Below are 21,822 nucleotides of genomic sequence, written 5' to 3'. Positions count from 1 at the left end.
ATTCACCCTCAGATTCTAATTTTTCTGTTTACTCATATTTATTCTCTTTTATTTTTTAACAATTCATTCTTTATCCTTGTGCATTAATATATGTTCGGGGTTGCCTTTCTTCCATTTCATCTTTTTTGTTGTACAGCAATCTTTCTTCTCAATCACTTCCATCTCCTTCCCTTCTTTCCTTCTTACTTTCTTCTTCCCTCCTCTCCTACTCCTTCTCTACTTCCCCTTCCTTTCTCCCTCGCCTCCTCTCTTTCTCCCTGTCTAACCCTCTCTCCTACTCTGATTTCCCCTCCCTTCCTTCCTCCCCTCTCTTCCATTCCTCTCGCTCCTTCTCCCTCCCTTCCATCCCTCTACTCCTTCTTTCATCTCTCTCTATTGCTGCATTCATTTTCAGTTTGCTATTTTCCACTATGGTGTCCAGGCAACCCTGACTTTTCTTTAACTATATTTCTCAAAATTCCCCTTATCTTTTAATTATTAACAATATATTTCAACTTATTTTTATCTTAAATCCTTTGCTAGAATAGCCTTCCAACCCTTAATCTGTTTTACTTTTAACGATAGTAAAGTAACCCTTACCTTCATCATTTACTAACATTCAATTTTGTTCAATTTTACATTTCAATTTTCCATCTTGATTTCAATTAATTCTATTTTTGCTATTATTTCTTTCCAATTAGTACATCCTCCAACAACAAAAACATATAATCCATTCTGTCTTTCACATTGCATCTACTGATCTATTTTACATTAAACAGCATATTTCTTCTTTTTTACTTCTTATTCACATTTCATTTTATCCTTACTTATCTCCCTTTTACAATAATCTATATCCTCCTTCTAGATTACTTTTCACTTACAATTTCTACAACTAACATCCTTCTCTTTATTAACATATTCATATTTTTACTATTCCCTAACCATTTTTTTTAATCTCTTCACAATTCCATTTCTTGATGTTTTCCTCCTTTTCTCCCATTCCCGTATCCTCTTCCTCCTCCTCCTCCTCCTCCTCCTCCTCCTCCTCCTCCTCCTTCTCCTCCTCCTCCTCCTCCTCCTCCTCCTCCTCCTCCTCCTCCTCCTCCTCCTCCTCCTCCTCCTCCTCCTCTTCTTCTTCTTCTTCTTCTTCTTCTTCTTCTTCTTCTTCTTCTTCTTCTTCTTCTTCTTCTTCTTCTTCTTCTTCTTCTTCTTCTTCTTCTTCTTCTTCTTCTATCTCCCTTTCTGCCTCTTTTCTTTAAATTTAACTCTTTTAATTTTCCCTCTCAATATTTCCCCATTTCTTTCTCCTTTTTCTGTTTGAGAGGTATTCCCCCTTATCCATTTTTATTCTGTCACTGTTAATCCCAGTGTAATCATCTGTATCTTTATTTTCATTTATTTCCTTTTCAGTATTGTCTCCTTGTTTCTCTTGCTTCTCATTCATCTTTTCTCCTTCCTTTTTTTTGCATTCTAACCAATCTTCTGCTTCTTTATTTCCCTTAAATGCTTCTCTTATCTTTTGAAATATCTCCCTTAGTATCTCATATTCATCCTCCCAATTCTCCATATTGTCAATTTAAAAGGCAAGAATTTTTAAATTTATTACTTTCGTTTGCATATAATTCAAATCAAAGTCCATGTAGTGTCTCTTTTTACTTTTCTTTTCATTTTTTCCAGATAATGTCCAATTCAAATATTCATTTGAGCCATTCCAATTTCAGTCTTTGTCCTTTCCACTCCTCTTAATCTTGTGACAGCTAATCTTGTTACATTTAATCTTGTTTAATTTCTTCCAAATCCAGTTTTAAATCCAGGTGGAAGGTTCCTTTAGGGCTTTAGTTTTAACTTTAAAGTTCCTCTCTTTTTTTCCGCTTAAATTTCCAAGGGCCAATTAGTTGCTAATTACTCATTGGGACTTCTTTCAAGCTTTTAAAAGTTTTTTGTTCTTACCTATGAGTTGGCCAATCACTCATCCGGTAACAATACTGTGTTCAATCTCCACTCCTGCATTTCCTCTTCTTGGCTGTGACTGCTCCGGCTTTTGACAGCTCCATGGCTGCCTTCCTTCGCCAATGGGTCGAAGACTAATGCCGGCACTTCGGGGAACTTGCTCTTTCCCTATCTGTGCCAGCCTGTGCCTTCTTTCTTCACTGTCCCTACAGGGCACCTATGATCCCTAGGGATCCCCAAAATTGGCTGGGATATCGGTGTTCTCCTGGAACTCCAGAATCCACACCGTACCACCCAATGCCGGCCACCCCCCTAGAATAGAATAGAATAGAGCTGGAAGGAACGTTGGAGGTCTTCTAGTCCAGCCCCCTGCTCAAGAAGGAGAATTTATACTATTTCAGATAAGTGACTGTCTAGTCTCTTCTTAAAAATCTCGGATGATGGAGCACCCATGATTTCTGAAGGCAATCTGTTCCACTGGTTAATTGTGCTCACTATTAGGAAGTTTTCCTTAATTCCAGGTTGCTTCTCTCTTTGATTAGTTTCCAACCATTGTTTCTTATCCTGCCCTTTGGTGCTTTGGAGAATAATTTGACCCCCATCTTCTTTATGGCAGCCCCTCAAATACTGGAATACTGCTATCATGTCACCCTTAATTCTTCTTTTCTTTAGACTAGCCAGACCCAAAACCTGCAGCCGTTCCTCATGTGGTTTAGTTTCAGGCCTTTGATCATCTTAGTTGCTCTTCTCTGAACTTTTTCCAAGGTCTCAACATCTTTTTTGTAGTATGGTGACCAAAATTGGTTGCAGTATTCCAGGTGTGATCTCCCTAAGGTTTTGTAAAGCAGCAGTAATACTTTCCATATATTATTCACTTCTATCTCTCCTTATTGGTTGGGTGGCCTGTGATATACACCTATGGGAATGTATTTTTTTCCCCTTTTATATTGACCCATATACATTCTGGAAGGTTTTTATCTTTGATCATGTGCATTTCTGTAAATATATAGTGATCTCTCACATATAATGCAACTCTACCTCCTCTTTTTGCAGATCTGTTTTTCTTTTTCTTTTTCTTTTTTGAACAATTTGTATCCATCCATCAGTACATTCCAGTCATGGGTTTTGTCCCAGCAGGTTTCAGGATGGCTAGATCCTACTCAGGCCATATAATCTTTATAGGTTTAATGAGGCAATTGTTCCTGATGAAGCTTTAGCATGGATCATTTTCAGATGTGCTCATGGATTAGGCACGGGGATGGTAATGACATTGTTGGGTAAGTACTGCTAAACACCCACAGTTGTCTACCTCTAATTTGATGCTTGGATTAAGGGCATTTTTCAATCAATAACAGTTGCTTCAGGATCTATTACAACAGCTGGTGCAGAATGCGGCCGCACGGGTTGTGATGGGAGCGTCCCGACACTCCCATGTTACACCCCTCCTGCGCGGCCTGCATTGCCCTTCGTTGCCCTTCGGGTGAGGTTCAAGGTGCTGGTTATTACCTACAAAGCCCTTCATGACCTAGGCCCAGGATATTTGTCGGACCCCCTGCAGCCAGCGACAATTCCCAATCGCCCGGTATGTTCCCATAGACAGGGCCTCCTCAGAGTGCCATCAGCCAGTGTCAGCTGGCTACCCCCAGGTGGAGAGCTGTTTAGTTGAAAAAAGTTGATCAATTGCATAGATCCAGAGTTACTCAACAGCATGATGCCCTCATGAAGCCATTCTTTTATTTGGAGAGGAAGATGAGTGAGTTTTTTTTTCATGACAATGACCTGTTGATGGGCTTGCAGATGTATGCCTGCACTAAATAGCAATAACACTTAGACTTATATACCGCTTCACAGTGCTTTGCAGCCCCCTCTAAGTAGTTTACACAGTCAGCATATTTGCCCCCCAACAATCAGGGTCCTCATTTAACTGACCTCAGAAGGATGGAAGGCTGAGTCAACCTTGAGCTGGTGAGAATCAAACTACCAAACTTCAGTCAGCCGGCAATCAAACAGAAATACCTGCAATACTTCATTCTAACCACTGTGCCACCATGGCTCATGCTTTATGCAGATTACATAATATTAATGTCATATACCCAGGTAGAGATGAGAAGATTGGCGCACAGATTTAACCTATATTATCCACTCCACTAGTGGAACCATATGCCACCATGACTCAATAACGCACAAGATTCAACTTTTATATTCAGATAAATTTCATGGACATGTGGTATACCATGACTTTAAAAAATTCTGGCATAGTCAAGTTAATGAGTAGCACTACTCATTAACGTGCATTAATGTGATAATAGCTTGTTGATAAAGTACCAGCATTAATTAAACAGAATTTCAAAAGACATGATGCTTATTTCCCATCAATGGAGTATATAAAACAGGAAGAAAAGCAGAAGGTATCAGACAAAAGGAGACAACCAACTCCAAATCAACCACAAAGTCTCAGAGAGGAAGAACGAGCAAGACAATGATGGCAATAGGGATATATTTGTTTGTTTTGCTGCTTGCTCTGCTGATTCTCCTCTTCTTCAAACAACTCTGGTCCCAAAGACATTTGCCTCCCGGTCCTTTGGCTCTACCTATCTTTGGCAACGTGTGGCTTTATGGATTTTGGCTTCGTGAAGATTTTTTCCTTAAGGTATTTCATTCTAAGTATTCAATCAGTAATATGCAAAATAATTCTCAATTATTTTCTTTGTACCATAACTATAGACAAAGGTATTAACTTAGTGAAATATTCCTGCATAAGGAATATTGTCGAGCCCGACATCTGCTCAACGTATTTGTCGGGCTCGACAAATATAATTAATCAAACAATAGTGATGACATTTGACTCTGTGCCTTATTATGCCAGAATACTCAAGCTGAGATCTGCTCACAGGGCAGGAGGTAAAATAATGGGGTTGAATTTTTAGAAGGCTGATTCTAGTTCAATCTTACCAGTCAATGGTAAAATTTTCATTATGGAACCAATTCTTCAGAGGGAGAGGGTGTTTTCCCCTTCACTCTGCTCAAATGAGGATAGACATCCTTCTGCTGAAAATGCTTTATGTTGTATTCCTGCACTGAGCACTTGGTCAAACGTGACAGCCTACTGTAAATGATTTCTTCTAATTCTGCAATTTTATAATGATTTCAAAAAAAATTCTAGATTTGAGTTCTGAAGAGAAACATCTGTTTAAGATAATAAGTCATGTGTAGATGGCTGGTGAAGGAAGCAATAACCTAGATTTGTCTGTTCAAAACTTCATAATTCGTTTAGGCACGACTGTTGATGAAATTATCATACTGCCTAGATGTAAGACTTTACTTTCCTCCACATTACATTTCATGTTGATGAATAGGGCCAAGATCTTTTTGGATGCTGAGCTTGTCTTCTGGGGCGTTGGGTACTCCCTACCTTGAAAGTTTATCCTTTTCCTCCCTGTCCACAAATATTTTGTACTTATCTTTTTCCTCCCTGATTTCTTGCCCTTTGGTTGCTTGGCCACTGCTAGGGTTTTCAGGTACGATTTGCTGATCTAGGTGCTCTGCTTAGCTGGTCTGCCATGTTGCTCTCAGCTGCAGCTGGTGTGCTGCGGTGCTCTCAGCTGCTGCAATGAGCACTGATACTCAGCTGGTCCCCAGTGGTGCTCTTAGTCACTACTCTGGCTGTTCCGCTCCTCTGCCACTTAATTCTTCACTGCTGCTACTCAAGGTCTGCTGTGCTACTCACAGCTGCTGGTCTGCTGCCACCCAGCTCCATTTCATCACTGCTCAGTGGCCTCCATTTGCATCGCAATGCGTCTGTTCACCTGCCGGACTTGGTCACTGGGCCACCTTTCTGTCTCTCAGGTTGGCTGTCTCCCCATCTCTCAGATGGGCTACCAGGCCACCTCTCAGTTGGGACACTGGGCTGCCTGTCAGCTGGGCTGCTTCTTAGTTGGGCTGCTGGGCCGCCTTGTTAGAAAAGTTTTAGGTTTGGGTTGTAGAGGTCAATAAGATCTTGGAATGTCTCAGCAGCTACAATTAAGCCAGATTTCATTTATCAAGAAAACTTTGTTTATTTAAAATCAATAAACTATTTACATTTTTAAATTACAGCACATTGTCTCTTGGTCCTTATTTACTTCATAGGTAAATGTGCCTAGATCATATTTCCTTTTTATCTAGTCATTTTGACAGAGACAAAATGTCTGTTGTTGAGCAGCTGTAAGTCTCTCAGGTCTGGTCCTCGCAAGTCTTTCTCCAGTGTTTGTCTTCTCCAGTTCTGGAGTGTGTGTAAAGGGGTCATATTTATATGGTGGCTAAGCCACTCTCCCTTTAGTCCTTTAATCAAAATGGAGGGAAAGTATAAACACAAAAACAATCCTTCCAACATGGACAGTTCAGTTCAGTGGCACCATTTCAGATTATTATCTGACACACCTCTCATCTTGGATACTGGTCCACCTCTCAGATGGGCTGCCTCTCAGTTGGGCCGTTTCTCACCTCGTTAAAAGGATTCCCTGAATTTTCTATTCTTAAACGTTAGTCTTCCAGAATAAGAGAGTAACAGTGCTGAAGGAACTTATATCATTCTGGACAAATGGCTGTCCAATCTCCTCTCAGAAACCTCCAGTGATAGACACCCACAGTTACTGAAGTCAAACTGTTCCACTGGTTAAATGTTTACCCTGTCGAGAAATTTTACCTTTGTTCTAGGAGTTCTAAGTTCTCCTTTTTGTTCCCTCCTATTGCTAATCTTGAGGTTGCCCTCTAGATATAGTCTGTAAACCACACATGTATTGAAAATGACAGATGAATAAATATTTGGAAAGTAAAACAAAATCTCAGCTGAAAAGAAAAAAATTGTATCACAGCTGAGAGTAAAAAAATATGAAATGTCAGCCTTGTTAGTGAATTTTTTTTTTTGTATGTATGTGTATAGAAAAAGGTATTATAAGACTAGTCCACAAAAATCGACAAACATCAGGATTCTATCCTCAACAAAGCACCAGAAGGAATATTATTCATGACTGTCTTTCAACATTTGTGTATTAGCAATAGCAATAGCACTTATATACTGCACTTCACTGTGCTTTTACAACCCTCTCTAAGCGGTTTATAGAGTCAGCATATTGCCCCCAATAATCTGGGGGCTCATTTTACTCACCTTGGAAGGATGGAAGGCTGAGTCAACCTTGAGCCTGGTGAGATTTGAACTGCCAAATTGCAGGCAGCCAGCAGGCAGCAGAAGTAGCCTTGCAGTACTGCACTCTAACCACTGCACCATCGCAGCTCATTCTTGAATAAATGAGTCAGCTGGAAAGACAAAGTGAAAAGCTCATTCACTTTCTCTTCTTGGTAAACATCTTACCATATTTGTAATCTGAAAAGCATCTGCTACGTTTTGCAACATAATGCTGGTACTCAACCCTAAAATTTAGAATCTGCTTCTAGACTCATGTTTCTTTCTTTGAGACTAATTTAACCATGTTTTTTTTTTTTTCCTTTCTGTCTAATGGTGGGATGACTTAGGGGAAAACCCTTCCTTTTCCCTGAATAGATTTTAGAATTTTAGAATTTCAGCTCAGGAATAGTTTCTGCTGCCATTGCAACAGAGATATTCTGAGATGAGGCTGATACCAGCTATTCAGTATCATTCCTGCATACAGAATATATATTTATTTAATTTAATTTATCTAATTAATAAATCGCCCATTTCATCTAAGATATTCTGGACGGTTTACAAATAAAAGCCATACAGAAGAGACGTACTGTAGATAAAAAACAACTTTAAGAACAAGAGTAATAGTAAGTTAAAAACTTGTTATACTTGCAGTCATGTGTCTCAGCTTTTCTGTCTTTTTCTGGAGCCAGAGAAAATGGGTTTGCCACACACTCTGTCTCTTATTAAGCAAACTGGAGATGGTAGCACTGTGACCAAAGCAGATTCACCAGGATGCATTTCTCTGCTGTTGAAGATGGCATTTGTCTCCAGTAGTGTCGTAACGCTCCCTATATAGACTGTAATAGTGTCACTAGATTCTTTCTGATTTTGGGCTACTGTTGACTCACATGCCTTCTCACACTCCATCTGCATGAGTCATACCTCACAAACAAGTTCATCAATGTTTTTTTTTGTTTGTTTGTTTTTTGTTTTTACAATTTACCCAACAGTTTGAATGGAAATTGTATTGCTCCCTTGGCCAATCTTAATTCAGGTTGCAACTGATCAGATGAAGAACATTTCTTCAGGGCAGACAAAGCTTCCTAAAATGTCCAATCAATGTAAAGCTGCCAGTTGGAAAGTTGAGGAGTTGGTGGCTTAAAAAACCAGAGGGTGAAGAGGTTGAGAAAGCCTCTGAAAACCAAAATGGAGTGCTCAAAAGATGTGATTCATAGACAAGTTGTTTCAGACAACCATTGGCTCAAATATCTGTCAGTCACAGGGGGATTTAGAACTAAGAAGAAATTTCCTAACAATTGGATAACCATTTGTCTGAAATGGTATAGAGTTTCCTGCCTAAGCAGGGGGTTGGACTACAAGACCTCCAAGGTCCTTTCCAACTCTGTTATTCTAATTCTAATTCAAATGGGAATGAGCAATCAGAACGCCAGCTCTCATCTGAGGCATGGGAGAAGGGAGTAAACAGACAGGAGATGGTGGATTTCAGGCAGAAACAAAGAGAAAGGAACATCCCAGGAAAAATAAAAAAAGAAGAAAATGGAGTAGTTCTTGGCAGTAGCAATAGCACTTAGACCTATATACCACAGTGCTTTACAGTCCCCACTAAGCGGTTTACAGAGTCAGACTCTTGCCCACAGCAATCTGGGTCCTCATTTTATCAGCCTTGGAAGGATGGAAGGCTGAGTCAACCTTGAGCCTGGTGAGATTTGATCTGCCAAATTGCAGGCAGCTGACAGTCAGCAGAAGTAGCCTGTAGTTCTGCATTCTAATCACTGTGCCACTATGGCTCATGATGGTGGATTTCAGACAGAAATAAAGAGAAAGGAACATCCCAGGAAAAATAAAATAAAAGAAATGGAGTAGTTCTTAGAGGAATCTTAGAGAAAATAAGTTTCTAAAGAGAAGAGAATTGCCTGCGGCATATTGCACAAGTCTGAGAATTGAGGGTTTAGGAAAGACGGTAAATCTGTTTTATTTGTAATACTTCTCAACTTTGATTCACTTGGCAGCCTGCAAAACGATATGGAAATATATACTCCATATGGGCCGGACATTACCTTATAGTAGTGCTGTCTGGATTCAAAGCTGTAAAAGAAGCAATGACCAGCTTCCCAGAAGAATTCTCTCTTCGCCTGGAGGATCCATTCTTGACTCTTGTAGGGAAAGGAATGGGTAAGTAGAAATAGTAAGGAATTGCATCTAAATAACCACCACACTGTTCTAATTTGTGGTGATGCATAGTAAACAAAATGATTTAAAGTCGTGAGATAAGTAAAGGAAATATTTTACATCAAATTATTATGCATCTAAAACTTTATCTTCCCTTTCCTCTTCAGTCCTTTCGTTTTCCTTCATATTTTCCCTTCTTTTTTCAAATTTTGGCTCTTTCTTCAAATTTTGCAAATTTGATTTTTGTGAATTCTTTCCATATGACGAACCCAGCTAAAGGCACTAATTTCATATTGACTATCCACATATATAATAGTAAGCTTTCAGTATTTTCCGTATAAAAGAATTAGGTTTAGTTGGGATCTATTCCAAGGTACTAACATTTCTAAAATTGGAATAAAATATTATCTTGCCTGAAATCAAAGTAAAAACATTAAAACATGTATGTAATATATGTACAAAATTCAGAGTAGTATCCTATTAGTAATAGTCCTTGAATTATGATCTTAATTGGGACAGCAACTTCTACCACTAAGCTCTGCTGAAACTTTCATAAATACATGCCATTTACCAATATCTGAGTTCAGATTTATATTTTGGTTTTGTATCCTGCCATACTCAATTGACTTTCAGCAATGACTACAATATAACAATTTAAACATCTACCATGTTTCCGAAGTGATTTTTTACACATAATACACCCGATAATAAGCCCTATCCCCAATATAAGCCCTAATTAAGATCCTGCCAACTCCAGGGTGCACGGGTAAAAATTAAGCTAGGGTGGGAATGTGGGAGAGGAGCTGCCCTACTACTTACCTTCAGACAATTGCAGCCAGGCCTCTCACACCCAAACACCTACCATGCCAGCTCATTTCTTCTGCAGCTGGCAAGGCTGGCAAGGCTTTCCTGAAGGCCTCTGCAGCCGATAACAGAGCTCCAGATCGATCCAGCCTTGCCGGCCACAGAATAAGTTCCTGAAGGCCTCTGATAGCGAAAAGGAACCCAAGGGCAATGCGTGCAAGTGAGGTAAATCAGTGGATGACATCCTCCCCCCAAAATAAGACCTGGTGCCTTTTTTGGTGGCAAAATATATATATATAAGACAGGGTCTTATTTTTAGGGAAACATGGTACATAAAATATCAATGTAAGTGACAGGTAAAAAAGAGAAGAAAACAATTAAAATGATTAAAAAAATTGAGCCAACAAAATTGGTTCTTAAATTGGATTCCTAAGCAAAGCAGGAAGTGAATCAGTGCAAGGCCATTCCCAAGGAATTGCACAGAAATGATATTTGTGTAACTTTATGAATTCATAATGTTTTTAAAAGTTAGCAGTGATTTGTATTTGAGGTATTTTATTAGTGCAATAATTTGGCTTCCACTTTTCCAATCGGTCAGGTAACAAGTTTGAATTTTTGTGATCAACTTTACCATATTTTTGTTTTCAACACATGCTGAAATCTCCCTCTCCCCCCTCCCCGTGTATGTGCGTATGCACACATGTGTGTGTTTGTATTACCCGCCTACATTTTAAGCTGTATCTCTTCTCCTATGGAATACTTGGTTTTATAAATATGTCCAATATAACATTTTTCATGCTAAACTGAATCATACATTGGATTATTTTCTGAGGGGAAACTTCATTTTATGCTAATTTGGAATATATGTTGCAGTAATTATGCATTATTATTATTTAACGTCCTCTTAATTAATATATACTCCTTTAAAAAAAAACACCTTACATTTAAATCTAAATGTAAGTAAATTTCTGCCCCTCATTCTTGGATCAAATTATTATTTGTCAAATAGTCCCAGTTCTTTATGTCTCATAGGTTAACAGTCAGTTCTATTTAAGTAGTCCCAGAGGTTATGTCGTCTTTACACATTCAATCCTCTAATATAATATTAAAAAGTCTCTTTAATTGAATCACTTCCTCATTTTTATATTTAGATCTCCAGTACTCATAGGGTAGCTAAAAGTAATTCAATGAAATTTTCACTTTCACTTTCATATAAGTTGAAAGCTTGTAGTTTTCCTTTTTGTCAGCAGATAGCAGTCTCCACTTAGATTCCTGCAAGTGTTCTTTGTATGTTTTAGCCTTCAGTTCCCTAATCATTCTTATTGTTCTTCTCTGCACTCCTTTTAGCTGTACAATCCTGTGATGTCTCCTGAACTCCAAACACACAAATACCAGCAAAACTTCAAAGTTCCCATAAATTCCACAATTAACTTATATTTAGCTGAAAATTCTTTAGCTTTTCTTATTTATTTATTTATTTATTTATTTATTTATTTATTTATTTATTTATTTATTTAATCAAACTTTTATACCGCCCTTCTCCCGAGGGACTCAGGGTGGTGTACAGCCAATAATAAAAACCAACATAGACACAAAAGTTAAAACAATTTAAAACTGATTCAATAGTTTGGTCGAATTATTAAAACCCCAAGACTAAAATACCCATTAAAATTCATCATTCCATCAGACCAGCTTGTTGAAATAGTAGGGTCTTAAGGGCATGGTGGAAGGCACGAAGGTCGGGGATCCTACGTATTTCCGGGGGCAATTCATTCCATAGGGCAGGGGCCCCCACAGAGAAAGCTCTCCCCCTGGGGGTTGCCAGTTGACATAATTTGACTGACGGCACCCTAAGGAGGCCCTCTCTGTGGGTGCGTACAGGCCGATGGGAGGCTATCGGTGGCAGCAGGCGGTCTTGTAAATATCCAGATCCTAAGCCTATAACTCCTATAGAGTTCAAACTGAATCTTTGGTCTTGATAGATAAAAATTACCCATTTGAGGTTATCCCACTGAAATGAAATGTCTCTTCTTTAAAACATCTTTAAGAAAGGCATAGGTTTTTCATTTCCTCAAAATTCTGACTGGAGTTTCCTTCAAAACAATTTTATCAACAGTGTCAATCTTCAATTTGGTTTTAAAGTGGCACTCTAAAATTTGTTCTTTTGTTTTCATCACAAAATGATTAATACATCCCTTAGAACTTTCCAGATTTTAACTTTGCAGGAGTTTACTTGATACAACTTGTCTATTTCTAATTCAGACTTTTCTTCCTCCCAGTCTATCAATTGAGCCAAGTGTTGGAGCATTTTTTTTTACTTATGTCCTCTCCAGCTAATTCAGGGACAGCTCAAAAGCGCAGCTGCAGTTCTTCAACTCGTAATTCCAATAATACCATATTGTTTAAATCACCCACACACTGAATATCTTTAGAATCCATTCTATGCTATATAAAGATAAAACCAGAAGCTGACTAGATGACCTATAAGGTTCCTTCCAACTCTGTTAATCTGATATTTTATCTGATTGCTTTAATTAAAGAAAAAATTTCAACTACTTTTGTTTCTAGTTGGAAGCTGCTTCTGGACTTTGTGCTTGAGATGGAAAAACACCTTCCCCCCCCCTTTTTTTTCCTCCCTCTTTTCAATTTTTGCTGGATTGAATCCAAACTACTTCTTATAGGGTCAGGTTTCCCTACCCTCATTTTTGGTTGCCATGGTAAGAGTTTAAAAACCATCTTAAAATTATTTGCTGTAAGGTTCTATCCATTTTATTTCATTACACTCACAGTTTACAACAAATAGTCTAGTCTTTGGCTTCCTCTTGTGGTAAAACAGCAAAACGGCAGGACACTGCCAGGCAAATCAGATTTGTAACTTAAGGCTGAACAGTGAGGTCCTTGGTGCTCCTTGAGTTTGGTGGTTTTCTTGCAGACATTTCATTAGCAAACTAAGTAACATTTAGTTATTTTATTTATTTATTAATTTTATTTCTATACCGCCCTTCTCCCGAAGGACTCAGGGCGGTGTACAGCCTAATTAAAACACAAAGACAGACAATATTTAAAAATAATTAAAATAATTAAATAGTAGGCCCAATTTATAAAACCCCGAATTTAAAAACCCAATTTAAAACCAATTAAAATCTTTATATTGATAGCCCAGCCTGGCGGAACAACATGGTTTTGAGGGCACAGCAAAATACACGGAGATCAGAGATTTTGCGAATTTCTGGGGGGAGTTCATTCCAAAGGGCAGGGGCTCCCACAGAGAAGGCCCTCCCCCTGGGTGTCGCCGGCTGACATAATTTGGCCGATGGCACCCTGAGGAGACCCTCTCTGTGGGAGCGGACTGGCCGGTGGGAGGCTACTGGTGGCAGAAGACGGTCTCGAAGGTACCCAGGTCCAATGCCATGGAGTGCTTTAAAGGTGGTAACCAATCGCACCTGGAAGACCACTGGGAGCCAGTGCAGCTCGCGCAGGAGGGGTGTCATGTGGGCACAACGAGTTGCACCCATAACCACCCGCGCGGCCGCATTCTGGACCAGCTGGAGCCTCCAGGTGCTTTTCAAGAGGAGCCCCATGTAGAGAGCATTGCAGTAGTCCAGTTGGGAAGTGACAAGGGCGTGAGTGACTGTGCGCAAGGCGTCACGGTCCAGAAAGGGCCGCAACTGGCGGATCAGGCGAACCTGATAAAAAGCCCCCCTGGCCACGACCGTCATATGTTCTTCTAAAGACAGCCGTGCATCCAGGAGGACGCCCAGTGCTGGAAGGGAGTGATCTTTGTTGTTATTTTTATATCAGATTGTTGGTTCAGTGTTAATTTCTGGTCATATGCATGTTGATTGCTAGTGAGGAGGTGTTGTATTTTTGATTATCTCAATTCAATTCAGAATAGAGCTGGAAGGGATCTTGGAGGTCTTCTAATCCAACCCCCTGCTCAGGCAGGAGGCCCTATACCAGTGATGGCTAACCTTTTTGCCATTGCGTGCCAAAAGCAGGGGTCGCATGGGGGGGGGTCATGCACATGCGTGCCCACATCTGTAATTCAATGCACCCCCCATGAATGCACGTGTGACCCCCCCAGTCCTCCCCCCGCTTTTGGCACGTGATGGCACGGTGGGCCTGGTAGGCCCATTTTCTGCCCTCCCCAGGCTCCAGAGCCTTTCTTGGAGCCTGGGGAGGGTGAAAATGGTCTTCCCCACCCCCCAGAGGCCCTCCAGAGGCTGGAAACAGCCCGTTTCCTGACTTCTGGTGGGCCCAGAAGGCCCAAAAATCAGCTGGCTGGTGCGCATATGCACACTGAAGCTGAATTAGGGCAACTCTTGTGTGCCCACAGTTATGGCTCCGCGTGCCACCTGTGGCACACATGCCATAGGTTCACCATTACGGCCCTATACCATTTCAGACAAGTATCTGTCCAGTCTTTTCTTAAAAGCTTCCAATGTTGGAGCTCCCAAAATTTCTGAAGGCAAGCTGTTCCACTGGTTCTATTTTGCACTTTAAGAAATCTTATTAAAGAGAATGGAAGGATGTATTCTTAACTCTATTCATTCTTACTTCAATTCACCGAGGGTATAAGAAGGAAGAGTCATTAAATTTGAAGATGACAGTAAGTTGGGGTGAAATCTCCAATGTATTAGAAGATAGGTTCAAGATCCAGAAGAATCTTGCCCAACTTAGATTAGATTTAGATTTAGATTTTTAAGATCTAAATGCCATCTATAAAACATTTTATAAAAAATTTCTCTCAAATTTTGGGCTTGCATAAATTTTACATTTCTAACCCATATTTTTTCCCACGTTTCCATCATTATTGGTTCCTCAATATTTTGTGCCCATTTTATCATACAATCTTTAACTCCGTTTCCGAATCTATTTCTATCAATGTATTATACAACCTTTTTATATGCATTTGACTCTGATCTCTGATTTGTTTTACCAAGTTTTCCTCATTTTGTGTGATACCAATTTTCTTATCCTTTTTCCATCTAGCTTGTAACTGTCCATATGAAACCAAGTTTGAATTATCCTTTCTTCTTTTAGTACATTCAAAGACTTTAACTGTAATGTACCTCTTTCTATATTAAGAAGCTCTTTATATGTAATTACATCTTGTTTTTGTTCTACACTTATATTCTCTATCACATGTCTGGGTACTGCCCATATAGGTATCTTATCGTTTAATTTATATTGATACTTTTTCCAGACACGCAATAAAACATTCCTTAATATATGACTTTTAAAAGTCTTGTCCACCTTCTTGTCATATAATAAGTAGGCATGCCAACCGTATACCAAATCATATCCCTCAATATGCAGAACTCTTTCTTCTGTTAAATTGATCCAGTCACTGATTGTTGATAAGGCAGCTGCTTCGTAATATAGTTTAAATTGGGCATTTTCAGATCTCCTCCTTCACATATATCTTGCATTATTTTTAATTTTATTCTCGGTCTTTTCCCTACCCAAACAAAATTATTAATACCCTTCTGCCATTCCCCCAAATTTGCATCCTTTTTGAGTATTGGTATCATTTGAAAAAGAAATAAAAACTTAGGCAAAACATTCATTTTGACTACTGCTACTCTTCCCAACAAAGACAGTTGTAATTTTTTCCAGTTATCCATCTCTTTCTGTATTTTATGCAAATATATGGCATAAAAATATATTTTATGCCATAACGGTTCATAATTATACTTATATAATTCCACATTTGAAATTGTAATATAAACCCCTAAATATTTAACCTCTTTTACTATTTCAAATCCTGTTACTCTTTCTAATTCTTCTTTTTGATTTATAGTCATATTTTTAGTTATTATCTTTGTTTTCCCTGTATTTATTTTAAATCCAGATACTTGACCATATTGATTAATTATGTCCATTAAACCTATAGCTGATTGCACTGGTTGGGTTAAAGTTACAACCAAGTCATCTGCAAATGCTCGTAATCTGTAATCATAATGCCTAATTTTAATTCTCTTTATTTTATCTGGCTCACGTATTTTGTTCAACAAAAAATTCCAAAGTTAAAATAAACAGTAATGGGGACAGGGGACAACCCTGTCTTGTTCCTTTTTCAATTTTAAAGGTTTCTGTTAAGCTGCCATTAATTATTATTTATGCTGCTTGTTTCTAGTATATTGCCTTAATAGATTGTGTAAAATACTCTCCAAACTGCATCTTTTGTATTACTTTCAATAAAAAATGCTAATTCAATCGATCAAATGCTTTCTCCACATCCAAAAATATAAGCACTGCAGGGACTTGGTTATTCTTCCCCAAATACTCCAATATATTAACAATTTGCCTTACATTACTTTTCATTTGTCTCCCATTTATGAATCCAGATTAGTCATTGTGAATCAATTGTTGCATAACTAACATTAACCTATTTGCTAATATTTTAGCAAAAATCTTATAATCTGTGTTAAGTAGCGATATAGGCCTATAGTTTTTTGACTATGGTCTTGATCCTCCTTCAGAATCAAAGAAATAAAGGCTGTTCTCCAAGATGGGGGTACCTCTCCTCCAAATTGCATTTTACTAAATAATTCCTTAAGTGGTTCCACCATTTCTAATTGCAAATTTTTATAATAAACAGCTGTCAATCCATCTGTTCCAGGAGCCTTACCAACTTTTAACTGCTTAATTGTTGAGAGAATTTCCTCAGAAGTTATCGGTTGATTCAATCTTACCCTTTGCTCGTCTGTAACCATAGGAATATTCTCCTTCTGTAGGTATCTATATCTATACCTTGAATTTTATCACCAGCATATAACCTCGTATAAAATTCTAGAAATGCTTTTTAATCATATTTTGTTGATACACCTCTTTACCTTTATATTCTATTTTCTCTATAGTAGGAGACTTTTGTTTTTTCCTTAACATATATGCTAACCATCTATCTGGTTTATTCACATTGCAAAAAGTATTATGTTTAGCATATTGCAAATTAGTTGCAACCTGATCTGACATCAATATATTAAACTGCCCTCACAATAAGATAATTGCTTCTTTTATTTTCTTATCAGCTGGATTCAATATTAATGCCTGCTCTTTCTTTTTTATTTCCTCTTCTAATTCCATCCATTTTTCTCCTGTCTGCGTCTATATGTATTGTTCAGATATATTAAAACACCTCTCATGTATGCTTTGCTTGCATCCCAAACCATTTCCATGGATGTACCCTTGTGCATATTCATAACAAAAAATTCTTTCATTAATGTTTTTACATTCTTTCACATTTTCCTCATATCTAAATAAATTTTCATTTAACCGCCAAGACCTCCTAAAACCCTTTCCATATTCCAATTCCATCCAAACCGGGTTATGGTCTGTTAAAGTTCTTGGGCATATCTTCGTCTTCTTTACCCTAGAAAGAAAATCATTAGTAATTAATATGAAATCAATTCTAGAAAAGGATTGGTGCCTGTCAGAAAAAAATGTAAAATCTTGTTCTTCAACGTTCCGTTCTCACCAAATATCTCTTAGCTCCATATCATCCATCATATCAAAAAAGGATTTAGGCAGTCTAGCATGCGTTTGGATGTTTTGCAAGAGCCCTTTTTTGACTTTTTTAGTATCCAATACTCCATTCCAGTCACCCAATAATATACATGATTTATAATCCCATTGTATTAATTTGGTATGCAGAAGCTTATAAAATTTTTCTTGTTGTTGATTAGGTACATATACTCCAGTTAAAAGTATTTTCTTCCCTTCTATTAAAAGTTCAATTGCTATATATCTTCCTTGAGCATCTACTTCAATTAATTTAGCCATTAAGTCTTTCCTTAAATATATAACTATACCATTTTTCTTCTCTGGAGCAGATGCAACAAAGTGTGTTCCCAATCTTGCGTTTATCAAATATTTTTGGTCTTTTGTTCTGATATGTGTTTCTTGCAGACAAATTACATCATTTTTAAATTGTTTCAGATAATGAAATATTTTCTTCCTCTTTTGCGGTGAGTTTAAGCCATTAACATTCCAAGTTAAGAATCTAGTTGCCATTCTTGGCCCCCTGAAGCTTCTGAAGTGTCAGCTGAAAGTCCTCCTGGATTTTCTTCTTCGGCCTTGCTCCTCCCACTGCTTCTGTATTTGTAGTTTCTTGAGTTATTATCTGGGTTTGCTGTATCTTTAATTCTTGTTCTTTGCGTTTGGCTGCTGCTCAAGTTTGTCTTTGATCCTTTGGTCCTTCTATTTTTTCAAGTAATTCCAAAGCTTGAACAGTACCCGAAAGTTGCAGTAAATCTTCTTGAGTAATCGAGGCCCCTCCTTGACCTTGTGCCTGCGTACCTTCCTTCTCCCCCTTTCTTGCCTCCTCTGCTTCTTTTCTTCTTCTAACTTCTGGGGATGGTGGGCATCCAGTCTTTAGTACATTGGTGTAGAAATCTCTTGCCTTCCAAAATGTATTAAGATGATATCTTTTTCCTGAGTGATTCACCACTAATCCAGCTGGAACCTCCCATCTGTACTGCATCTGGCAATTTCTGAGTTCTTCAACTAGAAATGCATAATCCTTTCTAGTTCTCAACATTTTGGTGGAATTTCTTTCAGTACTAAGACCTCCTGTCCTGCCACTTGGAGTTTATTTTTATAAGAAGCTTGTAAAATTTCATTTTGTGCCCTCCTAGTAGTAAAGTAGATTACAATCTCTTGGTAGTTGTCTCTGTTTGGCAATCCACGAGTTGACACGATAAATTTTATCTATTTGCCATTCAAACTCTGCCTTTGAGTCTCCAGTTAGCTGAGCAAAAGCTTCTGCAAAAATCTCTCTCAAGTTCTCTTGATTATTTTCTCTCAGACCTCTTACTCTCAGGGCAAACTCCATCGCTCTATACTGTATCATTGTGACTTCTTCATCTGCCTTTTCCATCTTAGTTTGAACCTCGCCAATTTTATTCTCCAAATTCACATTAGACTGATTAATTTCTTCCACCCTTTCCTCCAATGATTCGACATGGCCTGCCAGACCCTGAAGCGCCAAAACAATATCTTCTCTTATTTCTTTATTTTGAATTTGGATTATCTCCTTAATTTCAGCCATCTCCTCAGACACATCTTTAATTTTTTCCTCAAAAACAGATGTAATTTTTCCTTTTAAAACAGAGGCTTGTACCTTTAAAGCCTCCTGAAGGGCTTCAAGTGTCAGTGTTTGTGTATCCCCTGGGGTTAGCAAGGACTGCATTTTAGATGATTTAGCTGGTGATCCCCCAGCACTTTTAGAAATGCCAATTTTTATTTGCTTTGAGGCCATTTTCTAATTTTCAAATTGCACTTTTTCAACAGCCAAATCTCAGGCAAACCTGAGGAAGCTCTGTAACTGTTTTTGAGTCCTTGAGGCTTGCCATTCTAACACTGCCTGGACTTTCCTGGGATCCATTTTGACTCCTTCCCTCGATATTCTATATCCCAGATAATCCAATCTTGTTCGGTGAAACTCGCATTTTGATAGTTTCACGAATAATTTGGCTGCTAGTAACTTTTCTAATACTTGACGAACCAAACGGGTGTGCTCCTCCATTATTCGGGTATAGATCAAAATGTCGTTCAGGTATACAAGGACCTCCCAGTACAAGTGTTCATGCAGGACTTCATTGATTAACTGTATGAACACCGCAGGGCCCCCCTGCAACCTGAACAGCATTACCTGGAATTGGTAACCCCCCAGGGGACAATTGAAAGCAGTTTTCTACTCGTCCCCTGGTTTGATCCACACCCTGTATTAAGCTTCACGTAAGTCAACTTTTGTGAAACTACAGCCTATTGCCAAAGTAGCGAACAAGTCCTTCATTAATGGCAGTGGGTACAGATGCTCCACACATACAATGTTGAGGCCATGGAAGTCAATTCACAAGCGTAACCCCCCCCCCATCTTTCTTTTCTCTGGAGAGAACAGGTGCTGCAATCCTGAACCTGCTGAGTTTAATGAAACCCCTTGCTAGGTTTTTATCAATGTATCATCTCAATTCCTCCAGTTCTTTCAGTGTCATTGAGTACATATGGGGTTTTGGCAGCTTGGTCCCCAGGATCAATTCGTTGGCACAGTCAGTCGACCTGTGAGAGGGGAGCATCTCACACTCCTCTTCACTGAACACAGCAGCCAAATCCCTGTATATACGAGGGAATCCTTGATCTGGTGGAGCTATCACTGGCTTTTCTCTCACCCCTGTTCCTTCTTTTATCTGGTTGTTCATAGACGGCTTTGGGCCAAGTGCCAAATGTAGTTTCCGGAAACCCCCTTCCCACCATATCATGGGCTCCCATTTGTCAAGCCACACTAACCCCAATATAATCAGCTCAATCATCCTTTCCACTATAATGAATCGGATGCTTTCCCAATGGTTCCCTATCTCTAACTGGACTTGTTTGGTTAAATAGGTGGTTGCCCCCCCCCCCAGTAATGAGCCATCCATCTGTTCAAACTTGATAGAGGTTTCCATCCTGATGGTTCTGACCTCAAGTTCGGTTAACACAGCACGGCGGATCTGGCAACATGTGCACCCTGAATCTACCAGGGCCCCGTATTCGATTCCTTGAGAAGAGCGAAGGTTCCAGATGACAACAGGAATTACAAAGGGCCGAATGGAGTCACTCACCATCGGATCTTCTGGGTCCTCATTGTCACTATCCCCAGACACCACTGGGAACTGCCCTGGGCTTGGTGTAACCACAACCCCCCTGGTTATTGTCTCAGCATCCACCAGCAAGGTCTGCGTCTGGGGATGCTGCCAGGTGTTGGGACTGCTCTGGTGTTGCTCGTGGTTGTCCTCTTGCCCTGTCCCCGCCAGAAGATGGTTTTGGAGCCAGCATTCATGGCACTGGCATGGGACACTCTGCCACCCAATGTCCCATCTGGTTTCACCTAAAACAACGGAATGATGGCCTCCGGGCCCCGTCAGTAGAATCAGGAACAATGGCTACAGTCTTTATCTCCCTTGGGGGCAGAGGCCATTCTATATGCCTTTTTTGTTGTCCCATGCTCCCTTCTCCCTGTACTCTAAACTCTCGTAGCCCCATGTCTAGATCTATTGCTGCTCGAAACCAGTCGATCAGTCGAGGAGTGAGCCACACAATCAAAGGCTTTAGCATAGTCAATGAAGCAGAAGTAGATGTTTTTCTAGCTTTCTAACTCCCTAGCTTTCTCCATGATCCAGCGTATGTTGGCAATTTGATCTCTAGTTCCTCTGACTCTTCGAAAATGTGCTTCTGGTAGTTCTCAATCCACATACTGTTGAATCATTTATCATTCATTTATCAATGGCTTATATAAAAGCAATCTGAAATAGTTTACTTAACCATTAGCAGAAAAACACAATAGTAACTTAATTAAATTTGGTGAACAAAAATGCCATTTGTTTATTTTGCTGGTTAGTTTCAATCTTGTATGTTGAAGATAGATTCTGTCACCCCCGAGAAGATCCTGTCTCTTGTGCCTATATGTTCTCTTTCATGAATGTTTACATCATCTGAGAAGCTTTTGATGTCCGTCATATAAGATAGAGGCTGGCAAGCACTGGACCCATGGTCACCATACCACATGTGTCTCCCAGTGTCCATGTGATTCCCAAAATGAATAAATGAGAAAATGTAAGGAAAAAAAAGACATAGCTGGAATCTTACAAAATAACAACATGTTACAAAGGTTTGGTATTCCCGCCTGAAATCCAGAGAGATGTTTGGCAAGAACTAAACCTAACTGTTTTTTCATATGAATGTTATCAGGAGTAACTTCTCATTGTCTGCTGATG

At 39.1% G+C, this 21,822-nt stretch overlaps 1 protein-coding gene across 1 annotated transcript in view; it reads left to right on the top strand.

Annotated features, from left to right (window-relative positions):
- Nucleotides 1-4,354: 4,354 nt before the first annotated feature.
- The window catches only part of LOC117658724 (cytochrome P450 2J2-like), a 32,640-nt gene continuing 15,172 nt past the window's right edge, over nucleotides 4,355-21,822 (top strand). The window contains exons 1-2 of the mRNA XM_060684931.2: nucleotides 4,355-4,579; nucleotides 9,103-9,265. Coding sequence (XP_060540914.1) covers nucleotides 4,409-4,579; nucleotides 9,103-9,265 — 334 coding nt within the window. The 5' untranslated portion in view covers nucleotides 4,355-4,408. The remainder of the gene's footprint in view (nucleotides 4,580-9,102; nucleotides 9,266-21,822) is intronic.

This window comes from Pantherophis guttatus, chromosome 6 (genome assembly GCF_059756535.1).
Source record: "Pantherophis guttatus breed Tessera chromosome 6, ASM5975653v1, whole genome shotgun sequence".
Lineage (NCBI taxonomy): Eukaryota > Metazoa > Chordata > Lepidosauria > Squamata > Colubridae > Pantherophis > Pantherophis guttatus.
The sequence above is the reverse complement of the archived record's forward strand: the minus strand, read 5'-3'. Positions and strand labels throughout refer to the sequence as shown.